This window comes from Corvus hawaiiensis, chromosome 1, assembly GCF_020740725.1.
Source record: "Corvus hawaiiensis isolate bCorHaw1 chromosome 1, bCorHaw1.pri.cur, whole genome shotgun sequence".
Taxonomy (NCBI): Eukaryota; Metazoa; Chordata; class Aves; order Passeriformes; family Corvidae; genus Corvus; species Corvus hawaiiensis.
The window spans coordinates 14,836,681-14,862,469 of NC_063213.1; the positions used below are offsets into that span (position 1 = coordinate 14,836,681).

The 25,789-nt window shown below is 37.8% G+C and overlaps 1 protein-coding gene across 2 annotated transcripts in view; it reads right to left on the reverse strand.

Annotated features, from left to right (window-relative positions):
- The window catches only part of ZEB1 (zinc finger E-box binding homeobox 1), a 122,281-nt gene that overhangs the window by 3,380 nt on the left and 93,112 nt on the right, over positions 1–25,789 (reverse strand). For both annotated transcript variants that reach the window (XM_048293730.1, XM_048293741.1), the window contains exons 2-8: positions 21,520–21,720; positions 16,303–16,365; positions 14,505–14,666; positions 11,384–11,586; positions 5,666–5,771; positions 2,801–4,611; positions 1,170–1,350 (exon numbers count right to left, since the gene is read on the reverse strand). In XM_048293730.1, coding sequence (XP_048149687.1) covers positions 1,170–1,350; positions 2,801–4,611; positions 5,666–5,771; positions 11,384–11,586; positions 14,505–14,666; positions 16,303–16,365; positions 21,520–21,720 — 2,727 coding nt within the window. The remainder of the gene's footprint in view (positions 1–1,169; positions 1,351–2,800; positions 4,612–5,665; positions 5,772–11,383; positions 11,587–14,504; positions 14,667–16,302; positions 16,366–21,519; positions 21,721–25,789) is intronic.

Here is a 25,789-nt window from a genome sequence, read left to right on the forward strand (position 1 = left end):
CATTTAAATCCCCAGAGGTATTTAAAAGATGTGTAGATGTGGCACTTCTGGGACATGGTTTACTGGTGGACTTGGCAGTGCTGGGTTAATGGTTGGAGCCAATGATCTTAAAGGTCTTTTCCAACCTAAATGATTTTATGATTTTGAACATTACATTGAACTCAAAACTGGTATGGGAAGAACAATTGTGTTAGGAAAAGGAGGAGTTAAAAGAGTCTCAGGACAGGATAGGTATGAAATTAGATACCCTTAATGAATACAACTTGAGAAGATCAAGACAAAAAAGAATTTGCAATGCTTTTAATTTTATATGTGAGATAACATTAAAATGTTAATACACAGAAATGTAATTAATAGAATATAATATAGTAATTCAGCTACTCTGCAAACCAAGAAAGTAGAGCAGCATGATGGGAGTAGCCAAAAGTTCTAAAGAGTTTCTTTTATGGATGTGGGGAAAGAGGACATAACAGAGCCAGCAAGAAAGAAATACATAATACAAAACCCAATATGTATTTGGCACCTAACGAATTAAAAAAAGAATTTTTATTTTACGACATCACGGAAGAAAAAAGAGAGCAAGAGGTACTAAAAAAATCCTAAAGATACCAAAACTGGAGCCAAAAGGGACAACTATGAGAAATTAAAAATAAAAATCAAAGCCAAAAGGGTGTTCTTTGCTGGTTAGATTCTATGTCTAATGAATATCTGAACCTGTTAATTTCAGGTCATTACAAATATGGCTCAGTTTGAAAATCCTTCATGCCAGACAGGCATGCTGCTTTTCACGTAAAGTATCAAATACATACATGATCCTTTTTTTTCCAATTTATATTTTTAATTTTTTCTTAATTTATAACCAGGCAAGGTAAATTAAAAGTAATATATCCTCAGTTATAGGCTGTGGTTCACAGATGATTATTCACAAGCCAGATGCAAAACCTCCCATTTTTCTATTTAGGGTTCAGGTCTAACAAATTGAAAGAAAGACAGAATCACTGTTCTGTCAAACAAATATACAAAACCAGGGGTTTCTAAAGAAAGCTTAGCACAGGCAGTAAGGACTGCTACACTTCCCTACACTGTCTGAAAACTGGATTCCAGTTGAGATTATCAATTACACGTTATCAAAGAAATAATGATCGGAAACATCTTTTCCCAGTACATACCTGTGTGTTCATACTTATGCCTCAACAATGAGCTGCTCTTCTGGAATATTTTGTCACATAAATCACATGCATACATCCCATTTTCTGTCTTTCTCATTTTTTTCTTTGGGGGTGTTGAATCAGAATCATTTTGATCTTCTGCATTGGGTATTCCTTCTGAGCTAGTGTCTTGCCTTTCATCCTTCAGAAAAATTTAAAAAAAAGTTAAGTTCAATAAAAAAAGTAACCCACATAAAATGAAGCTGCTATTCTCATTCAATTCCATAAGCAGACAAACAAAATTGTTTAGACTTCCACAGTCAAAAAAAATCTTTTACTGCATTGTTCTGCTTTGCAGTCCCTGCCACCACCCAGATGCAGAATCCTTACTGGGACTGGCTTTAATCACATCCAAATCTAATTGTTGGCCAGGTCCAATTCAGGGCCCATAAAATAAATGCAATATTACAGACCTGTAAAGCACTTCAGTAAGTGAGAAGAGCAAATTTGCCAACTAACTGCATTTTTTGCTAATCCACCTACCTTTTGCTGCCTCACAGACTCTAAGAAGTTAAAAGGCTGTTTTTGCTGAAGTTTTCACAAAAATGCTATTTAAGTTACCATTTGAATTTGAATATTTGACTACCTTCTTCCTCATGAAACTACCAAAAATACTACTTAGCCCCAAATTTAAGGGACTTCAAATAGTTTCATTACTAGTTTCAAAAATATAATTGTCTATTTCTAAGCATTTCAAGTGCTAAAACTCCCCTCTAAAAGCACAGTATTTTCTACTGACATCAGCAGCATCACTACACACATATTTTATCACATACTATCAAATCTGAATATAAAAGTGTACATGCTAGCTACCTCAAATGTCTGTCTCAAGCTTTTAATATAAGCAACCTTGTAACTCTTCAAGGCTCCTCAGTCTCTGACAATACAGAAGCCTGAATAGATTATTAAATTTCTCAGATTTAAGCAGAAACACTCAGGCACTTTTCTGTTCTGCCCTGTCCCTACCTCAATGCGCACAGGTGATTCTCAGGAGGACTGACCCTGGTTAGATCACATCTGGATGCACCCAGGGAAGAGCAAGCCAGGATACAGGAATGGCAGATGAAGAAGACAAATATCTCCCTGACTTTCAATTCAGAATATATCTGTGTTTTGTTTAAAGTGCCATTACAGTGCAGGATGAATTCAGCTACTTTGCAAGCCAAAGAAGCAGAGCAGTGTGAAATGTAGCCAAACATTCCGAAGAGTTTATTTTCTGAGTGTGGGGAAAGAGGAGATACAGAGCCAGCAAAAGACAGAAGCTATGGTTTTATTTTGCTTTTTGATCAGGAGCATTAGATAGTCTTTAAAATAGTGAGCACTAATGTCCTAGAAAATTAAATATGGAGAAGAACTGAGCTGTCCATGCACAACAGTTTCTGTTAGTCTGGATTCAAGATGCCTGAGCTGACTAGCTTTGCAGAGGGCACAACAGTAATGTCTATTACCCATTTACAGTCAAGTCAAATAAGCCTGATGGCTTGTATTTATATTTTTGTTTAATTTACCCTGATAGTTTTCTGTTAGCTCAGCACTGATACAGATTGACTACATCATACATACATCATGCAGGAATATGGGGATCAAATTACCTGATTTCCATTGGCTTGGGTCTGTTTTGGTGGTGTCTCATGAACTGCAGGGCTAACTGTAGTAGAGTATGTATAAGCCACCTGTGGAATCAAAATGGTTTGCTTATTGGCAGCGAGAGCTCTCAAGCAGGGAACACTGTTCTGGTCAGCAATGGCAACAATTGTAGGTAACTGGGCAGTGACTGTAGGTATAGCAATATTTATGGGATTGGCACTTGGTGGGATTACATTTACAATAGGATCAGAGTCTATAACACTGTTGTCCTTTTGTGGTTCTTTTTTTGCACAAGTTAAGTTCAAAGGTTCTTCTTGGACAGAATAAACACTGTTCTGGTAAACACTAGTTATGGTAGATCTTTCCAACAGTTCTCCATGTTGCTTTGGTAGAGAAAGGTCAAGAGGTTCTATTTGTGGCTCTTCTTGTACACCCTCTGCCGTGTACGTGTAACCCTGTGAATTTCTTGATGAAGAAAGGTTTAGTGGTGATGCAGATGGCGTGCTACTGTGTGAACCATTCAGAGTTGATCCCTCTGGTAAAGTCTGAGATTTTGTTGTACTGACAGGATTTTCTGAGTTATTTGTGCTGTTCTGGGGTTCACTCACATTTGTAGTTGCTGCTTGATCATCGTTGTCTGTGGGACTGCTTAATTTAACTTGTTCAGGAGAAGATGGTCCAGAAGACTGCACAGAAATTTGTCCAGCTTGCATTTTTTCAAACCACTTTTTTACCACATCCAGTGGTAGGTTTACAGAATCTGCTATTTTTGAAAGCTCTTCTGCACTTGGTTCTGCATTTAATGCATAATACGCTTTTAGGAGCGATAGAAGGTTCTTTAAAGGTGGCTGACCAGGAGATAAGTTGTTCTCCCCAGCTTCTGATGGGACAGGGGACTCGGGTTTCTCAGCTTCTGTTCCACTGGGCTGGGGAAGCTGAGGAGGGCTTTTTGTTTCATAGTGCTTTAATTCTTGAAGTGCATTAAGATCTCCTGGACAGTCATCACAAAGAAGACAAGTGCTATCATTGGTCTCTCCTTCAAAGTTCTTATCTTTCTCAGACTTCACTGTGAGATCTTCTGGTAATTTCTCATTTTTGCAACTATTTGCAGGAACAGAGTTTTCTTTTTTTAGATTTTGTGGAACAACCTGAAGTTGACTTGGCTGCTCCAAGCTGTAGTTGATGATAATTTTGGTTGTCCCATCTTGGTCAACCAAAGGAAGACTGATCGCTGAAATGAGGGAATGGCCAGCTTGTTGTATAGATGCATTGTTGATTGTTTCTTGTTCTTTGGACACAAGATTAGCATGATTGTTTTCCAGTACTTGCCTTATTACATTACCATCCACTGCCACTTTCAATACATTTTGAATGTCACTTAAATTGATGCTTATGGGAGACACCAGACCTACTGTTGGTAGAACAACAGCTTGCACCACACCCTGAGGAGAACTGGTTGCCTGCAATGGGCTACCACCACTAAAGACCCCATTCTGCAAAGGGGTTGAACAATTAATTCCTGAAGCAACCACTATGGGCTTGAATTCATAATCCACAGGTTCAGTTTTAATTTGGTTAAGAGGAAGCTGCTCTTGCAAGGGTTTATTTTCTATCTTTTGTCGTATCTGTGGTCTTGCTGGGCTACCTGGTGATGCAGAAAGGGAAGGGGAGGAGCACTGAGACATCTTGAGCCCTGACCGGGCTCGACCATTCACGGGCATCAAACCAATACACTTCTTACTGCTTATGTGTGAACTGTATGAACCAGAATGGGAAAAACGTTTCTTGCAGTTTGGGCACTCATATGGCTTCTCTCCTAAAGATTAAAAAAAAAAAAAAGAAAAGAAAAAATGCATATGGAACAGTTAACCAGGTTACAGCGTAGCTACATCAAACAATAATTACCAGAAAGAATACATTATAATGACCTCTCAAAAAGTCCTAGGGAAAAAAAAATAATCTTATCTAGTGGATTGAACAGTAAGAGTATAGCTCTGATCCAAGGCTCCTTTAATAAGTTTGTGATCCACTAGTAGGTATAGGAAGGAGCCCACATGATCCTGTGTTCCAGTATTTCTCTATTTGACAATTACAGATTTCACTGAACTCCATTAAAATAGTACCACCACTAACTTCAGAAGCTACATAAAGTACTTCAGAATAGAAAAAAAAAGAATATGATTAAAGAAAAAAATGCAATAAATGCAAATCATAATTGTATAAGGAGCTATGCATGTTTTATTGCAGCAAATGCAAATACAATCTACCCATATTTGCTACAATACTCACAATAACCCACAATACCGGGTTAAAGACAGAAATTAATAATCTCTTTTGAGTGACCACATCTAACCTATTGTTATATTATATATTAAAATATATTATTATATATAACATTTCTTATAAATTGGAACTTTTCTAATAAATTGTGTCCTGAGTCTACTTTAATATGACTTGTCTTGAGTGATGACAATTACAGTGACAGGAGGAACACACGATTCTTATGCGCTGATTATTATCAATTAAAATTTTCCAGCAAGGCTTGTAACACACTGAATGATCTGCAAACATTGAAGAAAAAAACAGGCAAGTGAAAAGGACCAGAAAGATGTCCCTATTTCTTCTGTGACAAGTCAAGTTTTCCTTAATTGTAAGAGATTAAGTTGCAACTTTAAATCCTCTTTGAGTTTTTCTGCATATTCCCTGCACACAGCTGAAGGCTGCAGTCAGTGCTTGCAGTATTCCAGGGGGAAAAAAATAAGGAAAACACTAGTATTTTAAACTTAGACTTACAAGACTGCTACTACATCAAAGTTATAAAGAGCAGAAATGGCAACATTAGTAGTCAATTCAATGCTTGATTTATTTACCACTGTGGATTCGTAGGTGCTCCTTTAGGTGATGTTTATATTTAAAAGCTTTTCCACATTCAGTGCACTTGAATTTTCGATTACCACTGGACTGCGTCACATGTCTCTGTAGGAAAGAAGTCTTAATTATTTTACAGGACAAAATCTTGCACAAACACCTTGTATTTTCACATTGCAACAGAGAAAACGCAATACAAACCTGAAAACAATCAACCATAATTGTAAGACACTAAAGGTGGTATGGAAAAAGAAACAAATTAAAAATCAGGTAAAAACTGAGACACACATTTTTTCTGAATAAATCTGGTACAGTAAAAAGAAAAAAATAAATTCAAAATACAGTTGCCCCTTCTCCTAAATTCAGGTGATGTCTACACTGACATGTTATGTGAGTAGGAAGTTCCAGGATGAATCCTAATTCTACTTGTGAAAGCAAAAACATCAGGAAAAACCCCAAGCCCACTACCCACAGAATATTTCATGCAGGACAGAAAACATTAAAGTCGATAGAAGCCTGTTTAAACTTCAATCAATTGACTTGATTTTTCCATTTACATGCTTCCAGGGTTTACTGTTGGCCTTGGATTCCTCTATATAATGATGCCACAAGATTGCTCAAGGGAAGGTAGCTCAGTGACAATAAAGGGACTTCTGGTCACAATTAATTTGCAAATTAAATGTGAGAAACTAAACCGAAACAAATAAAAATATGGAGGGATTTGCCAAGTACACAACATCAAACCTCTTCACTATTTGCACTGGAGCTCTGTGATTTTGTTAGATTTTGCCTTGTGTGAGCATTTATTAACTTCTAAATTGTTTTTGTCTTTATTGCTACACTAGCATAAAAAAAAAGCAAAAGCTAAGACAGACACGTAATATGTAGTACATGTGACATGTATTTGCAAGATCTGTAATTTTACCACAAACTGTGTAAAACTATGAATATGTATTTTTAAGGACAAAAATCACATGCACTTTAAAAGTTGAAGCAGCTTAATTACCAACATGTAATAGAGGAATTAGGAATTCTTCAGTTCAAACAACTGGTTTATTAAAAAAAACCCAGCAGCTCCTTTTTAAGTAGAGCTTGCTTGGCAAAAAGATATTCTACCACAATTGGGATACAACTGCACATTTTTGGTAACTGGGAGAAGCATTTTCATAAACTCATGAACAGAGCTGTGTGGTGGCTGGTGAGCCGATGATACAAGGGACAAAGAGAGTCCACTGGTGAGGCAGTCCTTAGTACTGAAGATTCCTCCCCAGGTTAGGGTGACAGAAAAGGCTTTTCCCAGGATGCATTATTCTAGTATGTTAATGTATCCCAGTTCTGCTTCCCTGGTTGGCCCACGGCCTCCCTGCCCCTTGTTACACGTCCCTGCCCTAGAATGTTCTCCACTCCAGGTTTCCCCCATTGACCCCTGCCCCATCACCACTTCCTCAGAGTTTCCCCATTAGTTCCCTTACCCTAACCCCACCTGTGTACTGCCCTCGAGCCCTCAGATCATTGGTCCCTGAGGCTTGATCTGCTCCCATATTTAACCCTGGACCCTCCATTGTTCTTTGTCTTCATCCCTGGAACCCTTCACGAGCATGGCTGCATTAAACCCCTCCCGTGGAACTCTATCCGGAGACCCTTCCCGTCTCTTTGTCGTCGACCCATTCACTGGAACTATCCATGCGTATACAGTGGTCCTGCCCAGTGGCTTCGCTCTGGAGATGCTTTTAGGAAGGTCGTGGCACCTTGGGCTCCAGCACCGACAAGCCGCAGCGGACAGTTTGTGACAAGCTGTTCATGGACTCTGGGGACAAAGAGGCTGCCCACCACGAGCAGTGGGTGTGGATCAGCTGCCTCTGGTGTGAAACCATGTGGGGAACTCCTACCCCTGGCTCTGGCCTGCTGCGCTCGGCAGCACTGGGAGCAGATGCTCACCACGTGCTGGGGCTCTTCCCTGAGCACAGACATGACTGCTGGGCTGAGAAGTGTGCTGGAGCAGCAAGGATGGATAAAACACAGGATGATGACCCTGCTGTGAGACATGCCTGCAGATCTGAAGGACCCATGGCTGTGCAGGTTGCTGGATGAAAGTCTGAACTCTTGCAATGAGATATGCTGTCCAAATTATCAACCCTTCCTGTTCTACTCCCTGTCCTCCTTTATATGTTACAAATGCTAACAGAAGACAAATTGAAATAAGATAATCTAAATTACTTCCCAATACTCTAATTCAACGGTTCCCTTGGGATAAGCATTTGGTTGAGCTGCAGATTTTACCTTTCAGCAGATTCTGCTCCCACCCTGCTCAGGGTGGGCAGCTTCCTGCCTCCTCCTGGGCTCTGCAGTGAGGTCTCTACTCCAGCTTATCCTGATTAGCATGTGACCCTCGTTCCGGGGTTTGTCAGCTGTCTTTTGCTAGTTCACATGGCTTTTCAGCTCCATTTAACTAAGTCCCTTGAAGATGATGTTCTAGAATATTGTGGCTGACTCACTGCATTTCACTTTAATGATCCAACTGCACTGAGTCTAGGGGACCATGTCAAGATTTACTTAAGCCTGCCAAGAATCAGTTAGTACCATTTGACTTGAGATTATACAAGCTAACAGATCTCAGGATATATACAGTTACTGCAGGTCCTGGATGACATAAATATTCATACTAAGTATCAGTGCATGTATTCAATCTGTCAGAAATGATTCTGCTCCAGTCTTTAAATCTAATATTCTATTTCTAAGGCATGGAAGTCCACACTCTGCTTACCAAATTTTTAATGAGTTTTCCTGTTTTCCTGATCCTAGCTATAAGGTGCTTTAAGCTTTCTGCTACGTAGTGTTTCCAAATCTATTTTGCCTTAGCTTCTTATATTTGTAACTCTCTGTTCAGCTTTCTTGCTGTCTCTTGTAATACTGTTTTATATATCTGGGACTTTGTCAGAAATACTTTGAAGGATCTTCTTTAAAAGTAACTGAGAACTCATAACACTTCTCCAAAGTACCACCTGTAATACTTTCACCTTCATTTTCTCAGATTCAAACGTTTTTCCCCATTTCAGCACTGTTAAAGCCTCATTAGAGAATTAACTGCAATATTCAAAGAACATTCCTTTGCACTCCTTCAAGGACTGAAAGAAGAACCATCAGCATTAAGATCTGTAACTAGCCACTAATACATCCCTGCATCAAATGTTTACTATGCTTAGGACTGAAGCCCACCCCTCTCACACCAGAGAACAAAACTAATTAATGAGAACCCTCAAAAGTTATTTGGAAGACAGAAACTACAGGTGTATCAGGGGTTTTTCACAGATGGTTTGACCACAGTCTCTAAGAACTGCCGTTTTTCAGCAGTGTGCACAACACTGCAAAATTCTGAAAGACTACCTACAGGTGCTTCATAAATTGATGAGAAAAAAATTAAAACAAATATAAGAAGCACTTTTTCACACTTCAGCATCTCTTCTGGTGCTTCACATGTGGAGTCAGACGACACATATGCAGCATCACCTCCTACCAACTGTTAGTGGTGTAGGAGCAGCCAAGGGAGCCATGAGGAGCATGGGGAGGAGGGAGGGATGAAGGAGAAGGTGCAGGATGGCTCTCAGCTCTCTGCTGGAGCAGAAGTTTTGCACACCTCTCCCTGGCTCAGAAGGAGGTCCAGTGTGCAGGTACCCCTTCCACTGCCTTCACTACACTAGATTTTATCTTTGCTCGTTGCTTCTTTGTACAGAACAATTACAAAACTGTCACATGATGGACATTACCAGCTAACCAAGTTATCCAAATAATCTATTGTCAGGTGAAGTTCTTTTAGAATAAGACATCAAGTTTTAAACACGCAGCTGTTTAAGATCCACAACCAGGAGGTCTATATTTTACTAAGGACAAAAGTTCATTTTCCATTACACAAATGATGTAATCAAGTATATGCAGCCAATTTTGAAGACATGACAACTTTGTGATAATAACCTAAACAAGTAAGTATTTCAAATTTGCCAAGTATCTAAACTATTGTAGTTTTAATTCTGGTTATGGCTTGAGAGAAAAGAACACACTTAAACAGGTGTAATACTGAGTTCCAGATACTTCCTAGAAACAACATTAATCAAATACAATTGTGCCTTCAAAAGTATAAATCCATTAAAACATATCTGCGGGAATACAATTTAAGCTTCCCTTTTTAGCAATTCTTCTGAGAGTGTTTACTCACTTGGTATTTTTTATTTTTTCATTCAAACTACATGCAAGAATGAGAAAGGCTTCCATCTCCCTCAACTACCTTATTCTTCTGGTTTTAGGCTTGTAACTGAAAAGACTGAAAACAAATGTGGTAGCCCACAAAAAAGCATTATATAAATAGCATTCATAGACTTTATAGTTAGAAATATAAGATGTATATAAGACGAAAGTAACTTTTCAAGTAGAAGCAGAGCCAAAAAGGAAGTGAAACAGAAATTAATTGTTCATGGGAAGCATATTTGAATAAAAAAGAACTGCCACACCAGAATATGCTGGTGAGGTTATTCCAAAGCTTGTGAGAAAATAAAATCCTTGCAGAAGGATGGCTGATACTTCTTGTACCTATTTAATTGACCTGTGAATGTGAACACTTAGATATAGAAATGTATAATAAATTTTTAAGCCCTTTAAATTGCTGGACTTGGTGGTACTTTGTAGGATGGAGGTTAATAGCCAATGTGTAAAAAAGCATCTCCTTTACTCTGGGCTACAGCCTTTCAGCCTTTTAACAAAAGATCTGTTGGTTTGGTGCTACCAGAAATGGTGGAAGTACCTTTACTTTCACATTCTGTTTTGTGTCTTTCTGTTGTATTTGTCTCCTGTTTCGTTTCTGAAGAGTATCAATCTTTCTAGTCTGTCCTCAGAAGAAAACATCTCCAAACCTCTTTAAGCTGGTGGTGGAAAATCTGTATGGTTTTCTCTCTGCATAATTCCTGACTGTTTCACTTGGTTCCTGAGCCTCAGAGTGCCTCTGATAAGCTATGGAAGCATGTGCTGGCGATGGATGATGCGACATTGTGGGGATAAAAAAAGAAAAGAAGAGGGACAGGAGAACAGAATCTCAGGATCTGTAGTGATCAGATGGCTAACTCATGGAAGACATTTCAGGGAACCATGCTCTCAGGTCAGTCCATGAACCAGAGAAAAGAAGCTCATAACATCTTTAGCCTTTTATGTCGCTTCATTTAGTACTGAAACACCTTATTTTACAGACTAATTATTTGTAAATTGTCTTATAGCATGAATTTCATTTAAAAACTGTACCTCACAATTCAAGCAATGGAAAGGTTTGTTCCTTAAAGGCAAAAATGCTACAGTAAATTGCAAATGATCCAAACAGGATTTAAGAAAACAAAAGGAAGTATTTCATTAAAGATTTGCAATTAGATTTGAGTCATAATTTTTACACATTTTTTAGGCCAACGAATAGAAAAAAACAACAAATTACCTATAAACGTAATAAAGCACTTCTGAAAACAACTGCCTAGATGAATGAAAACAGGAATTGAGATCTCAGTCTTCGACAGCTACAGAAAAGGCCTGACTTGGGCAGCAAGCTTGAGTGTGTGCTCTGGGACTGGACCATCAGCACACAGATATTCTGCTGTGAACAGCTTACCCACTCTGTACATTTCTGCCCATATAACAAATCACAGCGTTGCTACAGAGGACAATAAACCCTTAATTCCAAGGCCACTTACTGGATCTCTTCCTGATTTGTGTGATGTCATGTGGCGGTCGAGCTGCGTTCTGTACGCAAATGTGTAACTGCACAAGGAGCAACTGAAGTTATCTTCGTTTTTTTCATGGCGGTATTTAATGTGTTCCTTCAGAGAGGTGAAACGCTTGTACCCTCGATCACAGTACGGGCACGTGAGCAGCTGGGAAAACGCGTCAGGTGTTCCTACACAGGACAGACAATGCACCAGATTTAAATCAACAAGTTCCAAACTTATTACCAGCAACAAACAGGCTTTGCATTTACAGCTATTGCTGTAAGAAAGCATGCAGCTGCTGGAAGCTCCATCTGTTTCAGAGAAGGACTAGTGATAATTTAGATTTTTGCACAGGTATTATGCAATCTCCTGCACTATGGTATGGCTGCCCCAGTGTACACTGGAGAGAGTCAGCACAATATGCTGATAGGACTAGGGGGAATGGTTTTAAACCAAAAGAGAGTAGATTGAGACTAGATATAAGGAAGAGATTTTTTGTGATAAGGGTGGTAAAACACTTGAACAGATTGCCCACAGGGGTGGTAAATGTCCCATCCCTGGAAACATTCAAGACCAGGCTGGACAGGGTTCTGAGCAACCTGATAAACTTGAAGATGTCCCAGCTCATTTCAGAGGGGTTGGACCTAGATGACCTTTAAAGGTCCTTTCCAACCCAAACCATTCTGTGATTCACAGATAAGTACATGTTAGTAGGGCATACTGTCTGCAGAACAGAAAGTAGAGATATCAAACATAAGGGCATACATATGAGTCTAATGTGATCGATGGAATCTCTTTTGCTGGCTTTCATGAAGTACTTCTGTATTAGTACAGGGAAAAGTGAAACCAGATTGAAGCTAAGTATTAATTTCACAAGTCTATTTCAAGAAGTCACCATTTATAAAGTTTTAACTCCATCCCTTCTTATCAGCATATGTTTAGCCCTCCACATAGTAACTCATTCTATCCTTGAAAAATTTATTTTTTAAAGGACTGAAAAAAATATTTCTTTATAAATTGATGAAGGTATGTTCAAATAAATGCAGGGTTTCCTGTATTTGATCAAACCATCAATTTATAGGTATGATATACTCCAATGACCATGCTAGTCTTCCGTGCTTCAAGACAAGCAGGAAGCAAATGTTGCAAGGAGGCTTCTATGCACTGTGCTGAGCATGAGAAAGGTGGAAGGTCTTTACTGATTAACATTTTATGCTCTGATGCACAAGGGGCACATTTGTACATGCTGTCATTTTAAGTTTCAGAACCGTAAGAATTATTAATACTCATAAAATGAACCAGTACTTTAGAAAGTACCTCTGAATTATTTACCTTCATGACCTCTTCCAGCAGTTATCACCTCAGATTGATTATATGTTCCACGAAGTAGCAATTCATTCTGTTTGTGTGGAATTTACCAACTTTATTTTTACTGAATGTGCCACTGTTCTTGCAACAGTGAAAAGTAGAGTCAAACCACTTTTCCTTATTACTAAAAATCACCACTTTTTCTGTTATATAGGTCCTTTTACACTTGTTACAGTAACAATCAAGGTAACCCCTATCCACAGGGATTTTTTGTTGTTCTATCAATTTCCATTTTTCCTGGTTTAACTGAAAAAATGAAGCCATCCCCACATGTGAAGAACAAGTATGCCTCCTTTCAATTCTCTTTTTACCATCTATAATTCAACTCATCTGACATAAAGAGTACTCAATTTCAGCACAAATATAACTCAGTGGAAATGTCAAAAGCATGTTAATTTATATTCTATTTCCATTGGAGGAAATGGAGAAATGACAATGGTTTCCCAAAATCACTAAAAACTCTGACTCTGTCGCTTGTCTTGTCCAGTAACCCAGTTTGTAAGCACATACCTTTACCAAATGTCACTATATTTTTGGCATTTTCTGTTCCAAAATGATTAAAACACTAAACACTATTATTCAGCATTGTGATCTTCAGAATGCTTCTCTGTGAAGTTACTGGGATAGGTCCAATTTAAATGATTAATACAAATGTGTATTTTTAATGATTACATGGAAATCATATGGCAAGTCTGCAAAACTAACTTGACAATATGCGCCACTGCAACCACATATTAAAATCTTAAATTAATGAATGCACTTTTTAAAGTAAAATTTCTAATAGCATAAAATCTCTGGAGCAGAAGAACAAAAAGATTATCTTTACTTCTTTCACTGCTCTCCCTTAGACTCCAGTACAGTACTACTGCTACAATGACATTTATCTGTTCAGTTATATACATTTTTTAAAATGACTAGAACACAACAAATTCTAACCATTTATGTAAGATGTTACTTTTTACTGAAAAATCATAAATACTCCAACTATCACAAGCAATCTAAGCTGAACAATTAAGAAAACACACAGAATGCAAAACCAATCTGAACAGCATTTGCCTTCAAATATTTCATGACGAAGAAATGAACGAAGTGTAACTTCTCATCTCACTCAGAACACCTTAAGCATGAAACTTTCTCAGAGAAAAAAAACCAGATCTACCTAAAAATAACAACAGGCCATTATTTTTTCACATAGATGTTTTTGTATGAACAATGCTGTTTTTTTTCTCCACTGCTGTCTTTTCAGGCAAAGAAGCCAAACCCAAAAGCCTGTCATAGACTGGCTACCCAATAAAAGAAATTCTATCTAATAGATCCTTTTGGGAGCTTTGTTTAGAAAGATAAAAAAGGAAAGAAACATGTTATAACTATTCTTAAGTTATTCTTATATAGAACTGTACTATTTTGCTTTACATCTATTATATTTAATAAATGTTTATTCTGTTCTTTCATATAAGGATGTTGAATGGATTTATGAAAGCTTGAAATTTTCTTTTCAATGACTTGAGGTTATCATTTAGGTACTCATACAACTGAATCCCAGTGCATGTCTTGTTTCACAAAATCAAGTGGCAATGTTTTTTGCATGATGATCCCATCCTCTTATAATTATTTAACTAAAGTTTTTTCCTCTATAGTTATGTGTACATGCATTCTGCTGTCTTAAGTACAGCAGAAGTTTTAGGTCAAGTAGTGAGTACAACTGATTCCATAAGAACTGAACTGGTGACATATTTACCATTTTCATCCTGACCACTAGCTTCTGGCGTGCCTTGTCTCTGGTCCTCCTCAGGTGCTTCAGGGTAGATAACAGCTGTATCTTCTTGTTGAAGGAATTCTTCAACATTAGGGTCATGGTTTTGCTCATTTTCTGCATCAGAATCACATTCATCTTCTTTTACTAAGCATGAAAAGCAAGCCACAAGATACAAAATTAAGTTTAAAAAGAACATAAATGAGATTCAGTAATTTACATTACCAAATCTCCCTCTAGCCAAGGATTTAAAAACTCTTTACAGATACTAGTGTAGGTCAAGCCCTTTAAGATGCCAGATTATGCCACATTTTAAAAGAACTGGTAGCATAATGATATTTAAAAACTTGACTAAACACAGTTTGCCTCTTTAACTCAGTGCATTTTTATCATTTCAGATTTAGCTGTTCTTATCAATTTCCAAAAAAACCTTAAATGCAACATTAATTATGATTTAGGCCTTGTAGTTGGAAGGTCAGTTTACCATCTTGGCTCCTGTCTTTGCAAAAGTACCTTTGCTGCCTTCAAGACACAATTTTTAATGTTATTTATAACTGTTCATTAGCACAAAGAAGATATTTAAACTCAATAACAAGCTGGCCAGAAAAATGCAGCAAACTTGAACTCTGACTGGCTTGCTCTCTGGTGTTGGAAATGGCTACCAAAAAGGCTTCAGATCTAGTTAACAAGCTTCAATATTTTCCAGTTAAAAACTTAAAGAGAAAAACCCAGTGATCAACTGCATTGCAAAATAGCAAATAATAAAGTAAATATTTTACTTAATGCACGTATGATAAATATTTGATACCAAGTATTTCCCTAAATACATTGTTCATAGAGTTTATTTTTACCATGGTGGAACATTCTGTGAAAGCTCTGCCTGCAGCACCCTAAATCATGACAGATGTTCTCCACTATTAATGTGGAGTATATTTTTAATAGGAAAGAGAAGTTTTATGATTCATCTCAGTGTGAAGTCATATACTCAATTTACAATTTGACACAATCTTTTTATGACATGAGGCAGTCTCTCACATGTAGAGTGTAATGCAATGAATAATGCAGCTCTCCACATTTATGTGGAGAGAACTGACTTTATAGGAATTGAAAAGAATGTGTGAATCTAGAGTTTAAAACATATCAATGTTTAGATATGGGTTTGCTTTTAAATAAGACTTACTCTAATATTATCTACCTATCTAGTAAGGGCATAAAATAAACCCCCAAACAACTTTAAAAAGTTAGATGTGATATATATTAATCTTTTGTCAAGCAGAGAACTAGAAAAAATAACAAACCATCTGTTTTTGTTTGAGTCTGAAACTGAAGTACACATTTTATTTTGCTTTCTGTGTAATCAGTACAAACAGAGGAATTGATAATAAAATACAGTATTAGCTTAAGTTTATTTTTATATATTTTTTCATAGTTTAAAACACTACCTGTTGATGGGTACACCTACATACAAGATCATTGCTACTCCCAGTTATTTCCTTTGGAGACATGGTGCTGCTGGAGCTCTGTGGTCAGTCCTGGGGAGGGAGGGAGGGAGGGCTGCTTTGTGTCACTGGTCACCTACACCTCTGGATCCTGGCCACCAAAAGGTGCCCAGATTATTTTCCTCAGCTAAAACACTGTTTACAGTTTAATACCTGTAGCATGGAAAAGCAAAGCAGTTTTATAAACAGAGGTGGGAGAATTCCAAAGATTTCAGAATGATACTCACCTAACCAAAATTCAATAGCACTTTATGTATAAGGGACTCAGATTAACAAAGAAATACCTGTACATCCAATTTCATCTGTTTGAGCTTCAGGCCCCAGGATTTCCTTTCTTTCTTTTCCAGCTGAAATAGCACATTTCACAAAAAGAATGAACATTTTAAGAAAACCCCACAAAACAACAACAAAAGCCACATGCAGACCAGCTTAATATACTTGAGTTATTTCTTCAGCAGTGCTTTCCATTTCTGTATTGTTTAGAAGAGTGCGTTTAAACACAATGTTCTTTCAAAAATATGGATGGCACATTATTTCAGCGGTGTGTGATCAGTTGAGCCACAAAGGTATTTCATACTTAAGGAAAGCAAACCTTAAAAGGAAGCAATACTAAACACTGACCATTATGTGAAGGGAGGTAAAGACATGGACAATGTGTTTCACCAGCAAATCCAGAGTCAGCTTGATGACCCCATCTACAAATGCAGCCATCTGATACACTGGAATATTATTTCCAGAAATCAGAACATCATAAAACAAACGCAGTTACATTATTTTCTCCAATTAGCGGTTTTCAGAAATGATTGATAATTTGCTGGTAATGTCTGCAAACAGCAACCTAATGTGTTCTCTTTCTTGCAAATCATCTGGAAACCACTTAAGGCTGTGATTGCTTAAACAAAAAAAAAGATTTTAAACAAGTGCTCCCCCTTCAGAACAACTGCGCACTACAGATATGCTTCACATATCGATTCCAATACTCGGTATGAGTCTGCAGAACCAACGCTGCACAGACAACCTGCTGCCCCAGCTCTGCCAGCTCTGCTGAGCTGCAGCCTTCAAAGATGCAGCATGGAAGTGTTAACTCACTACAGCTTGTTGGTTCAAATCAATAAATGGCCAAGTTGTTCTTTATTTTGGTTCATTGGGTATCATGGACTGAGAAGTTCCCATAGGAAAAGCCACTGCTGATATTTCTGTCAGTACCTGGTTTATGACAGAAGTACATAGGAAAGCTGTGTTGCTTGGTTTGCTCTTTATCAGTACTATGCTACCCTAATATATGTGAAACTAAAGCGTTATTTCATAGTTTCATTATGGAAACTTTGGATGCTTCAGACCTACACTGCAGAAAAAGGTGATGAGCACACTACTGAAGGTAGACCTACACTGCTGAAGGTTAGAGCACACAGTTGCTCTGATCTGAAATGGCAACTATTACACTTCTATTTACCTTGCTTCACTCTACTTCAGTGCAGGAAAAATCCTTCAGCTTGGCAAATCAAAAGCCCAGAACATTCCAGATTTTTAACTACAAGAGAACCCAATTTCTCCTTTATGTGGAAGATGATAAATCCTAGGAGAACTTTAAGTTCTCAAATAGTACCTGCTTCCTCAAAGGAAATGCTTGATAATTCTGCCTACTTTGATCAAAGCCCACATACCCAAGGTATCTGCAAATAGTGACAATTTAAACACTTTTCTTGCTTTAAACAAGAAATGTGTTTAAAAGGAAACTGTAACTCTTAAATCTTACTTTAATTTCAATTGACATCTGAAAAAAAACAATTCAAAAACCCCTACAAACTCAAACAGCCTGTATTTTATTGGTCAGTTCTGGATTGTGAACTAATTACATTCTTGGCTCACGGTACCAGACTTTGTCCAGAGTCTGTAAGATGGATGGCTGGATGCAATGCAAATTTAAACCCAAAATTTAATTTCTTAAAATCAAACATGATGCCAACCCACTGTTTGCCTTTAAAGAGGGTTTGTGATTTTTCTCCATTATGAAATAGGGTCTACATGAGGGGGGGTATATCAGTAAGTTATTACTCTGGAAATTTAAATTATAGTGACTCCAGTAAATTTCACTGGCTTCAGTACAAATAAAAGTTATGCTTCCCAAGGGAATGTCAAGGAATTTATGGCATTATAGATTAATCTCAGTGAAGTTAAACCCCCTCTCAATTCTAATAATCCTAACCTCTGTTTGGTACTGTCTCTTCCCAACAGCTAAAAGTAGGGTATAAGACAGGGAGAAACCCTTTTCCACAGGGAAATGCTGTAGGAATAATTAATAATTTGGAAAATATTAAGTAGATATCCATCCTTATAGCTATGTATGTTCCAAGAAAAAGGCAACATTGCAATCGTGCCCTCAGAAGTCCAGTTATCCCACAGCAAATGCAGATGCTGGGAAGCAACAGAATGGGATGTGATGATGGGGGAACAGATATTAAGACACTGTTCAACCAAGCAGAAGTCACAGCTCTGAGTTCCAGAGGAAATTCAAGCTACCTGCTAAATGACAGCTTAAATAGAGGTCTCCACAAATAGCATCTAGGTCATGAATATGCATCCTGGTATTAGAGCTGGACATACCAGACAGTTGTAAAACAGGTTCTTGAACTTCTACATCTCATCACTGTTTATGAGCTACTGCTTACAGACACAGTGGGGTTTCCCAGGGTTAAATGCTGATGATTTTCAGATGACAGAGACCAGTGTTAACTAGCAGCAAACATGCCTGACAACTACTGTCATTGGCTGACAGTAAAGATCTATGCAGGGCTAAGATAACTGATCAAATCGAAACCACTAGCAAAGTGGAAATTTTAGCTGTAGGCAGAAAGACAAACTTCACTGAAATTTCCACTGCAGTCTTTATCTGCAGAGAAGGAAATAAATTCCAAAGCCCATCAAGAGAGTTTCTAATTTAAATTCTTCAGGGCTAATTTTCTGATACTCATGTAGCAAGCACTATTTACAGCTTGCAGTATTGACTGGTTGCTTGCTTTTTGATCAAAAAGAGGCCATACAACACATCAAATGTCAGAACACACTTTTGAGCATATAGGCTCAACCTAAAATTTGATGACTTAAAGGAATTTTTGAATTCCAGAAAGAGCTTAAACACAAAACATATTTATATCATTTTCAAAGATACCTTAGTTCCAGTCCTGAGACCTCCAGGTTTGCTAAATACTTACAGTACATAATAATGCTTTTTAAAGAGCTTTAATACAGTACATTTAATTCCTGCTTTTTTTTTTCTTTTAATTGTAGCATAGCTTTTGCTTCTAACTAAAGAAAAATCATATTAGAGAATCATTGCACACATGAATGCTGGCACACTGTCAACAACTTGTACAGGATACACGTGGTTCACTTTTTTAAACCCGTAGGACTGTTTCAGTTAAACCTCTTGAGAAACACACCTTATATTTAAAACACCTGTTCCTAGGGTCTTTCAGAAATTTCAGTTAGAATGACTGGAAACGGAAGGAAACTAATCTGATAAAGAAATGTTATGTGTGTTGCTTCTATTCTTGGCAATTCGGGAACAGAATAAATATGCAAAAAACTCATTCTGTCAAGTTCAGCTAAACCCAGAACTACTGAGTACTACTTTACTGATGAAACACAACTTACTAAAACTGCTGTAGAATATATTTTCTAAAGATAATCACCAATTTTGAAGATGGTTGGACACCATCTACCCCAGTACCTTTCCCTGTATGAGAGAGATCATGTATTCAGTACCTCTCTCTTCTTATTTCAAACATGCAACCAAGACTGATGATATGATTTTCAGCTCATATCTTTCCTTCTAGGAAAGCTATCAAAAGAGTAAACAGTACTCTACCCTAGCAAATCAAAGCTCCATAAAACCTAATGTAGCCTTCACTTTTCTCGTGTAGTCAGAAATTTAAATGATTTATTTAAAAACCCCTAATTATAAAATTAAAAAACCCTTCCAGACTGCTACAAAAGAGGCTTCAGAATACATAATTTTTACAGAAGAAATTTGTGGTTGTTGAGCAAGCCTGTATGGCAATTGATTAATCTTTTGTCTGGCTACCAATGAAATTCCATCTTCATTTGCAAACTCCAAAGTAGAGAAACATTGCCTACATTGCAAATGTACACCCACAGTAGAATTTAAAATTACATAGAATTTAGAATTTTAGCAAAAAAAATGTTAAAGGTTAAAAATGGTACATTTGACATAAGGAGTCAAAAATGATGCAATCACATGTCTAGAGCCCTGAAAACCCCCAGAAAGTTGCCCGAGATGCTGTGTGATGGGTACATCTCCAGGAAACGTCCAGTACAAGAGGTCTTGGGCCCAAATGTCTGTGAGCCAGTGCTCTTCTTCCCTCCCCTTTTCAGGTTTCCTACATCTATGCTTGAAGGGTTCCAGCCTACACAGAGCCCATTTTAATGTAACCATAACTTCTGATAGACACAGCCTGCAGGAGAGCAAAGACATTACAGGAAAACTAAGAAAATTACCTACCTAATAATTTAGCTCCAAAATACTCATTTCCCTGCACAGCATACCTTGGCAATAGCAGCTATGTAAAAACAGGCTGAGCTGATGCTATTCTTTGAACTCTCAGCTGCTCTCTCTCAGCTGGACTGCAGTTAGGGACCATATGACTGCTTTCCGTTTATTTAGATGTGAGGTCATGTACCGTGTATTAAACCACCAGTGTTAAAAGGTGGATGCTAGGAATTGTGGCTGGAGTTCAGATACAAACAGGGATATGCTGGAAAACATTCTGTATCTTTCAGGGCATTAAGGCCAAATTCCACAATAAATTCCACTAATTTATGCATTTATCCCAATTTGGCTCAAAAGTAAGCATGCTGTGCGATATTATGAAACTCAGTATCTGATTCCACAGTAAAAAAAGTCCCATTTCCTGTCTGCTTAAAATTTTCAGCTTCTAAACCTGCTGCATAATATGTGCAGCATTTACCTCCTTCCAGTGTTTTCAAAACAAAGATTCATTAAGACTTACATAGCCAGTTCTAAAACTAGTAATCGAAAGTTAGTTTTTCTGCCTGCATTTTACAAGGAAAAAGAGAAATTAACATCTGAATTTTCTTTTTTCCATGTTTTTTTGTTTCCTGCTTACTCCCCAAGCTGAACTAATCCTGAATCTTACAGGGAGCTATGGCAGAGATCTGTCAGGCAAAAACTTGAAAAAACAAAGATAAAGTAACTAGTCTCTAATCAGCCTTTGGAATGCTGCATCTACACACTGGAAGCTCCTGTTAAACAGTGCAAATGGAATTAATCCACCTCTGAATCTGCTTCAAATAACAAATGAAGAACATGAAGTATGGTATAATAAATACATTATAAAACCTCTTTTTTGATTGTGAATATTACATGTTATTTCAGTAATAATGTGACCAAAAAAAATTCTCTTGAATCTTCATTTTAGAAAACTTTCTCAACACAGTATCATCAGTGGAAATGAACATACCTTCATCTTCCCAGCAACTCTTTGTACTCCCTTCTCTTTCACTGTTTTCTGGTAATACTATATGGTCTGTTGGCAAGTCATCTTCTGGCACACTAGCATCACAGTCTGCTGCATCTGTTACACTTTCCTCTTCCACTATATGCAATTTATCTTCATCATCTGAATCTGAGTTTGCTTCTACCACATTGTTATAATTGGTGACTGTGGAGAGACAAAAACAAAATACTGATCAATATACTCTTAACTGACAGCATGGAGCTCCAAAGCTTTCAGTACTCTGGCCAGGTGGTACACATAGGGCATCTCCGTGGACTCACATTATTAGTGCTTCTTGCCCCATGGGGATGGCAGTGCCTTGTGAGCAACTTTGGTGTAATGTCAGCACACAAGGAGACATCTGACAGCTCCTGGGCTCCCACCACTGCTGGGAGCCACGGCACCTCTCACTGTGCACACCCAGCATAAGGCTGCACAAGGGAAGGCAGCGGACAACTCCTGAGCTGGAGCCGCAGTGGAGCAACAGAATTCCAGCTGGATCACTTCAATTTGGATGCCAGCATTGCTGTATGTCTCACTTAGGATTATTATGGCACTGAAGACCCCATGGCCCCAGGCTGAGCACCCTTCAGAGAGAGCAGCCCAGCCACTCCCAGGGTCCCACGGAGCCAGCCCTTGCATGCAGACACATACTGTGTGCTCACCCAGCCCAGCTTCCACCGCCTCCTCCTGTAACCAATGCCACCCCACGCTCCAGCTATGGGAATCATGGAGAAACAAGCGGGAACAATAATGAGATTTAATTCAGAATGGCTTAAGTGCTCCTGATCCAAGCTAAAATGCTCTTGTAATTACACCCATTAAAGACTCAGCAGGACAAATGTGAAAGGAAAAATCACAGAGATCACTTAGATGGGGAATCTCACGTAACATTTGCCCAGTTACCATGAAAAGGTAATAACTCTACTTTCTTAGCCTGGAGAACATATTGCAAGAGTCTTTGGACAAAGGATTACATGACAATATATGTTTCTGTCACATGGGAGCAGATTATTATTAAAATATCTTCATTTGTAGGCACAAAGATGAGTTACATCCATTTCAACTTAAAATGTAAGTAAACTACATTAATAAAAAATGACTTTCACAATCTGTTTAAATGTCTTGTTACTCACACTGAAGTTAAACTATGAAACAGATTTACATGGGTATTATTCCTTCACTGCCAAGTTTGAACTTCTTACTAAAATGCTTCAAAATACAGTCTAAGAGAGAGAATAAATTTACAGATTGATAAACCAACAAGACTTGGCTGCAGCACTCCTTCAGTGGTTATCAGAATTATACCTGGGAGGCACATAATCATGGTACTTTATGATACCTGCATCCTGTCACTGTTAGTTCCCAAGAAGCCAGACTGATTCTTTCATGTGAAATACTGCCTATTAAGGTAGATAAATAGCAAACCAGACTCCTGCTCTTCTGAAGTTAGCTCTTTTTTTTTTTAAAGTAGATATTTCAGTCATTTAAAAATGCATGTAACCAGGAAAAGTGACTAACATTATGAACAGACAGGCTACTATCTCATTTCCTTCAAATTCAGGAGAAAAATGTCTCATCTAAAACATGCATGAGAATGACAAAAGAGCCTTTTGAATTTAAAACAATCATTCAATGTTTCCATATTTTAAATAGTGCTATTTGAAAAATGTAGTAACTCACTGCTCATGGTATTGACATCTTCTAAAACAGCAAATTGCCTAAAAACTAGTATCTGGTCCATTTCAATTGATATATTGATATTCACTTAATACCCTGTAGCTGATTTTACAAAGTAAAATAGCTACTGTAAGTGATAGTGTCATACTGTGGGACATAGAAGACATACATGTATTCCCTCCCCAAAGCATAAGAGATTTATGAATTTATTCTCCTGAGAAATGCAACTTTTAAAAAGTGTGAGAACAGACATAAAACAGGAGGAAGTGGAAAATAATTTTAGCCTTTTATCTTGACTGGGTTTTGCTCTGAGGCTTAGATGTAGAGGATTATTAATATAAAATAGGAACATATTTACATTTCTCACACATAAAGGAGATCATTAAGAGCAGGGATCAAAATTTATAGGCATAAGTTGAAGTGTAGATAATGAACACTTGATTTTTTAAAAATAAATGTCCTGTTTAGTTTAGGAAATTAAGTGGCATTCCTTATATTAGATTTAGAGTGGTTTTATGGAAAACAAAAGCATAATCAGTTTGTCTTCAAGAATTAGACTTACGGAGAAAAAATGTTTCTTCCTTCCTCATCAAATATATTACAGATATAATCTATTTATTATGGCTCTCTTCACCTTGAAACATTTCCATACATCCTCACTATACTCAAGTGCCAACTCTGCAAAAGTTAAAAACTCCTGCTTCCTCATAAAAAACAAGGAACAAATGGTCTTTGGGATTTCAGTTTCTTCCATTAAAAATCAGTTGCAAACAAGGCAAGACAATAAAGCAAACAAGAAATCTGGCTCTAACATCCTTTTTTCCTCTCCCCAAAATGCTTTGGGGAAAATAAATCTGCCAAAGCTGCATCCAAAAAGGCCTCAGCGCATCTGGGATGGACAGGCAACCCACCACCAAACACAGCAGAAAGTCGAGCATTTAAAATGACAGAACCACTCATATACCTACAGATAACTTTAACTAAATGATTACATGCTGCTTTCCTTCTGCAGGATCCCTGCCTCATCTAGTGCAGTGATAGCAAATATGAAGGGAATGCTCAGTTTTATGGAGTGAACTGAGCATTTGTAGCATTCTGCCTCAATTGTTTAGACTGCAAAGTGATTGCTCATTCTTCTTATTCCCGTCAGCCAGCAGTGTTCCCAGAACTTCCCTAACAGGATGATAGCCAGAATGGGATTCCATATTGTATAATATATTGCATATGCTTATATGCAATATATTGTAACTGTATACTGTATAATGATATGATTATATATTTTATATTATATATAATTTCCTTACATGGTGTTCAGCAGGAATGCTTCAAAACATACAATTAACTGATCTGCAGTAGGGTGATGCTATCTCCATTTTGCAGATTAGAACCCAGCTGCTTAAAACCCAGAAAAGTCTTCTGGCAATCCTGGCATTGCCACGTCAGTGCAGGGCATTTCAGGCTGTACTTTTCAGAGGACTCTGCATTTATACTGCGTTTTACACATTCAAAGCACACTTATGTTCACTCCAAATGCAGCTGTGCCCAGAGCCCAGGTACCTTGGCCCGTGTGCCACAGCAACTGGAAACATAGAGATCACCTCCAAATAAGTGACCTCCCAGAATCACATAAAGCCTCTTTCGAAATGAGAAAGTAAAATCTAGTCTTTCTGTGGAGCTTTCAAACACCCTGGAGAGAGTGCTTTTGATTCCTGCAGCCCTCTACTTAAATTACTACACTTTCCAGCAATTAAGGCAAGGGTTCTGGAGGCAACAGCTTCCTTTAATAAACACCCCTGATTCATTCTCGGGGCACCATTCCTCCTGTGAAAAAATTATGTGATCACACAATTAAAGATCTTATCGTTATGCATACATGCAAGGGATAAATTAAAACAGTTTGAAGAATCTTCATTTCGACAATTTCCAACTTTTTTTGAATGCTCAGCTTTCAAAGTCAAGTGTTTGATTTCAAAGAATGTATTAACATTCTTTAATGGAAATGATGGTTTAAAAAGAACAATCAAACCCTGTAATTTACTGTATTTTTAACTAATCAAAATTAAAATCAAAAACCCATTACATGATACCATACTGATACCTTCATGGCTGCAAATCTTAGCTTTAGCAATGCAGATTTGCTCCTGGTGCCCTGCAAGACTAATGGGTGATAGTAGGAAGCTGCTGCCTCCATTTGCTCAGACAGGTTTTGGCTCCATGTTTCACAGGAACTATGGCATCTGGCAATCAGTTCCAGGGTAGTCATCCTCCCACTCTCCTTTCTTCAGTTCAGTCCTAGAGCCAAATTTAGACCTTCACTATCTGTACATAATTTTGTGTGTTTTCTCCGCTCATCCTTGATGTTTCCTCAGAATAGTCACCACTGAAAGAAGAGGATAACAAGCTCACAAGCCTTGCTCAATGCCTGGCGCCACAGAAGCTGCTGAAGTTGGGAGGAATAAATTTCATTAAACCTTTTTGGATAAAGATTGAAGTGTACTCAATACAAAAGCAATATGTAGAGACAACTGCTTACAATCTCTGAAAGAAATTCAAT